Raw genomic sequence first — 12,058 nt, 5'->3', positions numbered from 1 at the left:
CATGGCTTCCCCTCCCAGATCAAGTAGTGAGATCCAGAGAATCAAGACAAGGATCTGGCCCAGGGGAGAGGTGTCAAGGTCAAGGACACGGCCCTCAGGCTGCCTCCTGTCTGGACAAATGTCATATGCTGGCTGCAGTGTGATCCATCCACAATCTCAAGAGTTAGAGACAGAGGATGTGCAGCTAAAGACCTAATGAGAAATTAAGAGAGTTCATTTCCCTGGGCTTCCTCCATGCAGGATCCATCACTCGCAGTGAGCCAGTCTGTGGTGGGTGGCTGGTCAGGATTCAAGGATTCCAGGACCCCACCACTTGCTGTCATGTCTTGTGCACATACCTGGCATTAGATATTAGCTTAACAACGACATTCATACTGCCTTTAATCTACAATGCCCTATGAAATAGTTGCTACAGTCTCCATTTTACAGTAGAGGGATCAAGGTTCAGAGCCGTTACCCAAGTTACTCAGTACCACTAAGGTACATCAGTGGCCAAAACCAGGTCTGTTGCCACTAAGCCAAGATATTAAAGGACTGCCTTTTATGTTCTTCTTAATCTCACTGTCTGGCTCCAATAGTGACAATGAATGAAACAATACAAAACAAAATGTAATCTTCATTATTTGTCCTTTTTATATTTCATCCTTACCCTCAGATTCACATTATGAAGTGCAATTGATTGCAATTCTTTTTGTGAACCATTTACATTTTCATTTCCTTATTATTAACACATTCATTTTGTTCACTTTTCTGACAAAAGAATTGTTTTGAATTCTACATCCTAATACTAAATTTCACCTTTTAAAGGTGAGTAATTAAAACTTCCATCTTCAGTCATTCCTTTTTTCAAATTCACTGATGAATATTTAACCTCTTCCCTTGGAGTTCTGGTAAAGGAAGATGGCATTATGGCTTCAAGTTGTGAGCCGAGGAGGCATCCATTCAAGCAAGGGTCTCGCCCCCTGTGCAGGGGCTTCATTCTTGCTGCAGACCCTCTGTGCAAATGCATGCTGAGTTCTGTCCTTGCAGAAAAACACCATGAAGGATCACACCACCCTTGAGAGCCCTTAATGAAAATGCAGTCCCGAGAATAATGCAGCTTCTTGTTCCCTTTGCTGAATTCACCTCTGGTGCTGTCTCGCAATCCTTTTATTCTCTACTCAGACCACCACCGGGGGTGAACAAGAGTCCTGTCTATGAATCAAGGCTCTTCAGGTTCCCAGTCGCTGCCGTGAATGTGGACCATGTTTCAGTCTTTGCACAGGCGTTTCCTCTTCCTTCATTCAATATGCATTGACCACTGCCACGCTCGCCCCACCCCATGTGTGACCTTTGTTATTACGCCCGAGGCTTCAACTAGTAGTACAGCATATAACAGTAATTCTTATCATTAGACTTTAAGCCATAAATTTGATTTAAAGCCTTATTTTACATTTCACAAGGGAAACTGTCATGCACTTAGATCAGGCAGGGCAACATCAACTTTTGATACTGAAATGAGGGTGATGGGACACGTGCTCATCCCTAAGCTGATTCAGGAGTGGACGCAAGACTGCGCAGCTGGGCACCGGCAACAATAGGGGACGCCGTGCACGTCGGCTTCAATGTACTAGGCGCCCCCTGGAGTCTGGCAGAGGGGGCACCCTGCAGGTGGGTTGGGACAAGCAGGTCATGATAGCTCCTTTAATGAGAAATGAATGACTCCTGAGGACAGTGCCGTAATTACAAACCAATAAGGCAAAAATAGTGCAGTACCACTGAGTATGAAGCCTAATGCCAGATTGTCATGAATTCAAATCCTGGCTCATCTGTGTGAACTTTTGGGCAAGTTACTTAACTCCTCCAGGCCCCAGTTTTGTCATCTGTAAATAAGGTTAACAGAAATACCTTCCATACAGGGATATTATAAGGATTAAGTAAATTAATATTTGTAAAGCACATAGACACTGCCTGGTATATAGTGTCATATAAGTATTTGTTACAAAAATGAAAAAACACATTGATTGGTCATTCTGTTGATGCTTAGTAAAATGAGATATGAGTCACATGATCAAGACTGTCAATAATTTCCCTCTCTATTCTCAATTATTGCCATAGTTATTGTTGCTGGAATGCTATGTTACTTTCAATTAGGGTTACTTTCTTTAATTATGTTTTACACATTTGTGAATACTTGCATACTCCACAGTTCTTTAAAAAGAGAATGAAAACAAAATTAAACTTGAAACCAATTATAGAGATACATATGTACAAGGATGTTCTTTAAAGAAAAATTGGAAACAACTTAAATGTCTGTCAGTGGGAGATGAGATAAATTGTGGCATATTCATAAAATGTGATTATATATCATTTAAAGTATATTACATTTATTCTCTACATTAAAAAAATAGGGATCTATTTCTAGAACAATGTTAAGTATAAAGAACCCTAGAAGAATGACAGGTACAGTATATACAATAAATTTTCATTTAAATACATACATACGTAGAAAACGTATAACAAAGACATGAACATGAAGGATACATAACAATATCAAGATGGTGACTTGAGGAAGGAGGGAAGGGAATGGAATCTGGCAATGGCAGAAAGGGGGCTTCGATTTCATCTGTAACATTTCCTCTCTCAGAAAAAAATCTGAAGCAAACATGGCAAAATTTTAACATTAATTAAATCAGGTTGGAGATTATCTTATCACATTATTCTCTATGCTTTTTATTTATATTTGAACATGTTGATAGTAAGAATAATAACAGAACAAATTTAAATGCCAAATTATAATTCTAAAATTTCCACCCATAGATTTTATTACTCCTCTTCGTTAATATTTTTAAAATTCTTTTGCTTCAAAACGTTAACTTACCACCAGTTGTGCTGGTGCTTTTATGGATGGCCCGGTTTCGTGAGGTTTAGAAAGCACTTTGGCACAAGGGCTCTAAAGAATATATCTTCACTATTCTAGAATTTTAACGGCCTATTGTACATCAGTGTTAATGAGAGTCATGTAGATAAATCCCTAAGCAGTCCTTTTAAAGGTTGCATTTTTTGCTCAGCCAAAAAAAAAAAGAGCTTTCTTGCCTTCCTGGATAATTTTGCTAAGCAAGTGTGTTGTACGTTTTCAGGTGCTCAAGTGAAACAATATGGGAGCATTTGTTTAGAGTGTTTTGCTTGCAAACTTCTTCAGCAGAACAGCAAGACAACAAATCATTCCTTTGAATCTGTGTAACTTTGAATATGTATTGATTGGCGGAACAAACAGCGCCATGACCCAGATTTTCAATGTCACATATTGAAATGTGGCTGGTGTGCTCCAAGTTTAGCAATTCTCTGTTCGTCATGTAAATTAACCGGGACAATGACTTGTGACCTTAGAATTTCAGCTTTGCGGTTCAATATGCCATTGACCTTTTACATCCTATGTATAGAGTATTATGTGTAAAACGGTCACCAAATGAATTTATATCAGATGTTCTAACTAGAAAACAATTTTCATTGTCTGGCGCATGAATGTTTGTAGTAGATATATTTTAACTATTTCAATTTCAATGTTATTTAACATTGCTGAGGTTATTAAACACAAAATGTGCTCATAGATTCTGTATTACTTACTGACTACTCACCATGCGCCGTTGGGCCCTAGAGATAAAGTGATGACCGAGACAGTGCCACTCTCTTGAAATTGTTAATAATCTAATGAGTAACAGAGTCAAGAAAACTGGCTATTATAATACAGGGAGATAAGTACTGTATCTGTGGAATAGAAAGAGTGTTAAAGGAGCCCATAGCATGGAAACCCAACCGATTCTGAGAAGATCAAAGTGAGAGATCAAGGAAGGCTTCCTGGTGGTAGAGTCTATGCTGCTCCTTCATTTGAAGGCTGGGGGAAGAATAGTCCATGCAGGGGAATCAGCACATGGAAAAGCAAGAGGACGCATACTTTGGGCCAAATGTTTGGATTGTTTCTTTGGTATCAAGAATCACCATTCCCTCAGGGTTTCTGCATGGTCCACATCCTCTAAGGATACCTCACAGGCTGGCCTCAGAAAGCCGCTATTATTAATAATCATGTTCCCCCACTTTGAGAAAAGGTACATTTCAGGCCTGAAATATGTAAAAATAAGGATGAAGAACTAAGCAGTTCAAAGTCTGTTCTGAGGCTACCAGCGTAAGAGGCAAGATGGTGAAGATTGCAGTCGTCAGCAGCATTAAGACCAAGGCCTGTGGCACTCTTCCCCATCCATGAGTGACCCCCAACTTCCTCTCTCTTCCCATCACCCACACACCACCTGCGTGTAAGGTTCAGAGGCGAGCGAGCCCTCAGGGTGGCACCCTGCAGCCTTACTGCAGATCTGCGGCTGAGCACAGGCTTTTCTCCATTTGACTACCTACCCTCTTTCCATTTTTGTCTATTTTACCACAATCCTGAAGTTCAGGATGATTTGGATTTCATGTGTTTATACAGCCTTTCTGAACACCTTTCCTTTTATTTTTACTTGACAAAATTTTTTGTTCAAATGTTTGTGAGAAAATGTTTTGCATAGTGAACTAAAAACCTGTCCAGTCTTGTTCTGGGATAGGAACTAATTTGAAGGGCTGAAATCTACCATGAGGTCTAGTAAACTAAGCACAAGCATGTCATTCTTCGACATATTGATTCATTTGTTTAATTAAACGTTTGATAAGGTACGGTTAAAAAATATAGTACTGTAATATATATTTTAGAATCCTTCTAAATATACAGTTTCTCAACGTGTTCAGAGCTTAATCCATTTCTTAACTTTGTAACGCAGGAGAAGAAAACCTCCTGGCAATTTTACGACGAAGATGGTGGAAGTATATGATCCTGGGACTGATAGACTTGGAAGCAAACTATCTGGTGGTCAAGGCTTACCAGTACACGACTCTGACCAGTATCCAGGTACCAAGGCTCCCTTCCCTTCTCATCTGCCTCATTTTCCAGATGTAGTTTACTTTCAGTTTAGTCACTTGGGAGTTCTGAATACTAGTTTGTAAGTTTTGCAACAAGAGGGAAATCGGTTATATAAAAATTAACTTGAACTTTATTTCTGTGTTCCTTTAATTTTTCTTAATTCACATGTAATTGTACATCTCTTCTTTGTTTTTAGTATACCACAAGAACCATTGACAATGTAGGAAAATAATTTGTAGCTAAGAATACTAATCTTACGTCAGCAGAAGAATTATTAATAAGCATAAAAATAAATCTAATCACAACTTATAATGTTTTAGAATATGCTAATGGACTTTGATTAAGTAATCAAAGTGCTTAATAATCTTTTCTTTTAGCTTTCTTTAATGTGTAGATTTTGTAAGCTGAAGAGACAGAATTTTTCCTAAAGGGACAAGATTTAAATTTCTACAATGTGTTAGGTATGAAGATAGCCACTGCATCCTTCCTTCCTCCCTCCCTCTCTCTCTTTTTCTTTTATGTAATTATGTGTACACGCGCACGCACACACACACACACCATTGCAAATTTAACTTAGATTTTCACGATTTTTACCAGACACCACTTATATTCCTCATTAAACCATAAATAATAATCTTGACTATTTTTGCTTCACCCTTATTTCTCTTTTTATGACAATATTATGAATTTTATAGTCATTCCAAGGCTCCAGGATGAAAACAAAATATTGTTCATGTATCATATTTTACTTAGATTTGATACCTCAACAACATTGCTGCCATTCCAATAATTTGCTTAGAAACAATAACAAAAATGAAGAAACAAACAAGCAAACAAACCACTTGAATAAATTCAGATTATATAGATTGGATGGGAATCTATCTAAATCAGAATTAGATAGGGTCTACATGCTTCCTCCTGCATACCCAATAAGGGACAGAAAGGATGCTTCCCTACAACCACTGAAGAGAAGTCCAGAGCTCTATTTGATTGGACCACACTGATGGCAGGGGAATAGTGTGAGCTAATTGACCTAGACCTGGACTCTCTGAACCAATACAGGATGAGATTTCTCTGATTTGTTTAGACAAATGTTTCTCAGTAGGAGTACTACTGGCATTTTGGGTAGGACAATTTTTCATGATGTGAGTCATTTTCCTACTTTATAGGTCATTTAAGATTTCTGGTCCCTACCCATCAAATGCCCATAGCATCTTTCAGCCTTTGTAACAACTAAAAGTGTCCTCATGGATTTCCAAATGCCCTCTAGCAGGTACCATCTCTAGTTGAGAATCACTGGCTCACCAATCAGCACTCACTCCTGGAGTCAGGGCAGGATCAATCTCACCCAGTCACATATCTGTCACCCATTAAGGGAGAGATGAGGTGGATGGATGTTGGGAGAACAACCACAGTGCTCCAAACTCAGCCTAGCTCCTATTCACTTCCACAAGCCCCACCATGACAACAAATCTCTCTCTCTGTCTTTCTCTCTCTCTCTTTCATGCTCTCTCTCTCCTGTGCTCCCAGGCACTTTGTTTTATAGCTCTGTCTTCACAGTCTGTCTTACCTAAGAATGGTGTTTGAATATTTCCACCTACTCCACCAAGCTGTAAGCTCTTTCACAACAAGGAGGATTTCTTGTTCACCTTTGAATCTCTAGTACCTGGTAGGAAACCCAGCACATAATAGGCACTCAAAAATGTTTAAAGAGGTTAATTAAATTGCATTGACTTCCAGTATTTGGGGACACAGAAATTGCCAGCAGTTCTCTACCCACATGCAGAGGCCCCTGGAATGTCTATACAGGTATGTGGGAGAAGAAAGAGGAATGCTGGCTTCATGGCAGAACTGGGCCCGTTAGTGCAGAGTCAAAAATTATAAATGGGCCTCCTGGGGAGCATGAAGAGGAAATTTACCCCTTTGGAAATCCATCTGACTTTTGTTTTCTTTTGTTAAGCATTGAAAAGTCACAACCAATTACTGGTTGCTTAAGTTCTATGGGGATTTATTAAAAAATTTTTTCAGTTTTTCAATTTCTTTTTGTAGACAGTGACAAGGTTTTAACAACTTTCCCCTTGTCCTCAGGTGTTTTGTTCAACCCATGTTATGCACCACCATTAATCCATCCTGCCAATTCTCTCAAATTAGCTGTTTGACACCACATTTAATGCTGCGTTCTATGCAAAATTTATTTTAATTCTGTAGAAAGACAAAAAATAATTCTACTGAAATATCAGTTTGTCTTCATTATAACTTACTGAGCAAGGGATGGGGGAAGTAAAAAAGCAAGTTGAATCAAACAATTCTAGAACCATTTTGCTACCTACAAAAAATAAACTTATTAAATAATAATAAATGGTCAGAATAGAAGGCATTTGCTCTGGGAACCATGTCTGTACTGCTGTTTTGTAATTCAATTCTGTTTACTCATTGCAAATTAGTGGAACTAACAAGGACCTATAATGATTTTCCCTTGTTTCTATAAATATTAATTGAGCACATAATACGTGCTAAGTTTTTAGCTTTTATTCATATATTAATCAATAAGGAAAATACATTAATTATGCATCTAAGAAATGTACTAGTTATTGCAAGTGATGTAAATAGAAATGAATCAACCTTTGCTGTACACTTGAAACTAACACAACATTGTTAATCAACTATACTCCATTATAAAATAAAAAATTTTTTAAATAAAATAAAATTTAAAAATAAAAACATTAACAGAAAAAAAAAAGAATGATAAAGCTTCTACAGAGTTAAAAAAAAAAAAAAAAGAACGAAGGAAATGAATCAACCTTACCCTCCAGGAGCTTCTGAACTTATAAAGGGGACAAGAGGCACAGTCTATTGATAGTAACATCATGTACGGCAAGAGAACCGATGCCAAAGTGCTATAGTTTTCAAAGGAGCCAGAGATGATGTTTATTTGCAGAGGCAAGAAAGTACCCATTCAGAGGAGTCTATAAGATTGGATAAAATTTAGGTATAGCTTTGAACCTGAAAAGAAAATCATGGCAAAAGCCTAGGGGCAGAAAACCTGAGGAATATGATTGGAGAACAATTATTCCAGTTTGATTCATCCAGTCACTTCAAAAATAAGTACTGAATACTTCTCTGTTCAAGTCAGTGTATTAGATAGTGAACAGTGAGCAAATAGCAAAAAAAGATGCTTTTCTGTATTTTTTGGAGCTTCCAGGCAAATGGGAAAGACAGCCAAATAACCAAATGAATGGCTGTATCATTATAGTCAGAGATAAGTGTTCTAAAAGAAAGCAACACAGTTCTACGAGAACATTTGTCAAAACAACATGACCTAAACTGGAAAGTTGGGGAAGATTTTCCTAAAAGACTAGTGGTAGAGCTGAGATCTATAAGAGAAGTGGAAGATTAGTTGAGAAGGAAAGAGGTCCAAGCAAAGAAGACAGCGTGCTCAAGGCTCTGTGGTGGGAAGGACCATGGCAAGGATGAGGTTGTGAGCAAGGGCTTGTGACTGGGCAAGGAGAGTGAAGAAAAGAGTGGTGCAAGATGGGCTGGGGAAGGAGGCAAGTGCTAGACTCAACAAGTCTTGACAGCCAGGTCAAGAGTTTGAGTCTTTAGGCTAAGTGCCGTGGGAAGCCACATTTGAGTTTTAAAGGCAGGCAGGCTGTGGTGCAGAGAACAGATTGAAGCAATGGACGCTCATTACAGAATAAAGTAAGATAGAGCCAAAAAGTTAAGCTGGGGTCATGTTGTAGGAGGTCTTCAATGTCAGAATGAAGAGTGTGGCTTAATTTTGTAAATAAAAGAGAGCTGTGAAGGTTTCTGAGGAAAGAAATGGTAGGATGTAGCCCAACAGCCCTTTTGCAAAGGCACTTCTGTTTTAACAAGACAGTCCTCATTACTAGTTGGCAAAGGACCAGGTACTTTTGTCTTCTGATTCTCTTAGAAACAGTGATGTAGAACAAAAAGACATGAAGAGCCTCTCTGTGCTTTATCCTCTTGCCCTTTCAGTTCATTCCTCAAACTCATGGTTAAATGTCACAAACAATTAATGCATGAAGCATAAGAGGAAAATACATATTTCTGGAATGATTATAGACTCACAAGGAATTGCAAAACTATATAGGATTCTTTGAACTGTTCACACAGCTTTTCCCCAATGGTGACATTTTATATGACTAGGATATTGATATTGGTACAATACTGTTAACTAAGCTACAGACCTGATTCAGTTTTCATCCCTTTTTCATCCCTTTCATCCCTTCACTCCTTTGTCGGGGTGTGTGTGTGTGTGTGTGTGTGTGTGTGTGTGTGTGTGTGTGTAGCTCTACACAATTTGATCCATGTGTAGGTTTGTGTAACTACAGCCACAGTCAGGATACAGAACTATACTATCACCACAAAGAAACTCCCTCATACAACCCCTATGAAGTCACACCCATTCCACCACCCTCATTCCTGTCCCTAGCAACCACTGCTCTATTCTCCATCTATATGATTTTGTCAACTGGAGAATGCTATATAAAATGGAATCACACAGCATTTAACCTTTTGAGATTGGCTTTTTTCACTAAGCATAATACCCTTAAGTCCACCCAAATTGTTGCACATATCAATAGTTTGGTCTTTTTATTGCTGAGTAGTATTCCATAGTATAAATATATCAGGGTTTGTTTACCCATCACCAGCTGAAGGACATTTGGGTTGTTTCCAGCTTTCGTTTTTTACAAATAAAATTGCTATGAGGAGTTAGAGGGAGGTGTGACTACAGGAGAAGGTCATTGTCTTTGTGATATAAGGACTCAACCCATCATTGCTGTCTTTGAAAGAGGAAGAAGCCACAAGTCAAGAAACGTGGATAGCCTGTAAAAGGTGGAAAAGGAGTCTATTCTTTTGATGTTCTGACCACAGAATTATATTAGCTCTAACATCCATGTAACAGGAGACAGACTTGAAATCAATCTCATTGATTGTCTGAGAGATCTTCTGAGACAAGAACCAAGATGGCGGAGTAGAAGGATGTGCTCTCACTCCCTCTTTTGAGAACACCAGAATCACAACTAGCTGCTGGACAATTATCCACAGGAAGACACTGGAACTCACCAAAAAATATACCCCACATCCAAAGACAAAGGAGAGCCACAATGAGACGGTAGGAGGAGCGCAATCACAGTAAAATCAAATCCCGTAACTGCTGGGTGGGTGACTCACAGACTGGAGAACACTTATACCACAGAAGTCTACCCACTGGAGTGAAGGTTCTGAGCCCCACGTCAGGCTTCCCAACCTGGGGGTCCAGCAACGGGAGGAGGAATTCCTAGAGAATCAGACTTTGAAGGCTAGCAGGATTTGATTACCGGACTTTGGCACGACTGGGGGAAACAGAGACTCCACTCTTGGAGGGAACACACAAAGTAGTGTGCACATCAGGACACGGGAAGGAGCAGTGACCCCCGAGGAGACTGAACCAGACCTACCTGCTAGTGTTGGAGGGTCTCCTGCAGAGGTGGGTGGTGGCTGTGGCTCACTGTGGGGACAAGGACACTGGCAGCAGAAGTACTGGGAAGTACTCCTTGGCATGAGCCCTCCCAGAGTCTGCCATTAGCCCCACCTAAGAGCCCAGGTAGGCTTCAGTGTTGGGTTGCCTCAGGCCAAACAACCAACAGGGAGGAAACCCAGCCCCACCCATCAGCAGACCAGCAGATTAAAGTTTTACTGAGCTCTGCCCACCAGAGCAACAGTCAGCTCTACCCACCACCAGTCCCTCCCATCAGGAAGCTTGCACAAGCCTCTTAGACAGCCTCATCCACCAGAGGGCAGACAGCAGAAGCAAGAAGAACTACAATCCTGCAGCCTGTGGAACAAAAACCACATTCACAGAAAGACAGACAAGAGGAAAAAGCAGAAGGCTATGTACCAGATGAAGGAACCAGATAAAACCCCAAAAAACAACTAAAGAAGTGGAGATAGGCAACCTTCCAGAAAAAGAATTCAGAATAATGATAGTGAAGATGATCCAGGACCTCAGAAAAAGAATGGAGGCAAAGATCAAGAAGATGCAAGAAATGTTTAACAAAGACCTAGAAGAATTAAAGAACAAACAAACAGAGATGAACAATACAATAACTGAAATGAAAACTACATTAGAAGGAATCAATAGCAGAATAACGGAGGCAGAAGAACGGATAAGTGACCTGGAAGACAGAATGGTGGAATTCACTGCTGCGTAACAGAATAAAGAAAAAAGAATGGAAAGAAATGAAGACAGCCTAAGAGACCTCTGGGACAACATTACACACAGCAACATTTGCATTATAGGGGTCCCAGAAGGAGAAGAGAGAGAGAAAGGACCCGAGAAAATATTTGAAGAGATTATACTCGAAAATTTCCCTAACATGGGAAAGGAAATAGCCACCCAAGTCCAGGAAGCACAGAGAGTCCCACACAGGATAAACCCAAAGAAAAACACGCCAAGACACATAGTAATCAAACTGGCAAAAATTAAAGACAAAGAAAATTTATTGAAAGCAGCAAGGGAAAAACGACAAATAACATAGAAGGGAACTCCCATAAGGTTAACAGCTAATTTCTCAGCAGAAACTCTACAGGCCAGAAGGCAGTGGCATGATATACTTAAAGTGATGAAAGGGAAGAACCTACAGCCAAGATTACTCTACCCAGCAAGGATCTCATTCAGATTCGATGGAGAAATCAAAAGCTTTACAGACAAGCAAAAGCTGAGAGAATTCAGCACCACCAATCCAGCTCTACAACAAATGCTAAAGGAACTTCTCTAAGTGGGAAACACAAGAGAAGAAAAGAACCTACAAAAACAAACCCAAAACAATTAAGAAAATGGTCATAGCAACATACATATCGATAATTACCTTAAACGTGCATGGATTAAATATTCCAACCAAAGACACAGGCTTGCTGAATGGGTACAAACACAAGACCCATCTATATGCTGTCTACTTCAGACCTAGGGACACATACAGACTGAAAGTGAAGGGATGGAAAAAGATATTCCATGCAAATGGAAATCAGAAGAAAGCTGGAGTAGCAATCCTCATATCAGATAAAATAGACTTTAAAATAAAGAATGTTACAAGAGACAAGGAAGGACACTACATAATGATCAAGGGA

The 12,058-nt window shown here is 39.4% G+C and overlaps 1 protein-coding gene across 3 annotated transcripts in view; it reads left to right on the top strand.

Annotated features, from left to right (window-relative positions):
* SLC35F1 (solute carrier family 35 member F1) overlaps positions 1-12,058 on the top strand; it is a 410,815-nt gene that overhangs the window by 316,288 nt on the left and 82,469 nt on the right. For all 3 annotated transcript variants that reach the window (XM_082474851.1, XM_082474852.1, XM_082474850.1), the window contains exon 3: positions 4,788-4,915. In XM_082474851.1, the coding sequence (XP_082330977.1) occupies positions 4,788-4,915 (128 nt within the window). The remainder of the gene's footprint in view (positions 1-4,787; positions 4,916-12,058) is intronic.

Source organism: Balaenoptera physalus (genome assembly GCF_965194825.1).
Source record: "Balaenoptera physalus genome assembly, chromosome: 9".
Taxonomy (NCBI): Eukaryota; Metazoa; Chordata; class Mammalia; order Artiodactyla; family Balaenopteridae; genus Balaenoptera; species Balaenoptera physalus.
Note: the sequence above shows the minus strand (reverse complement) of the source record. Positions and strands in the feature narration are given on the sequence as shown.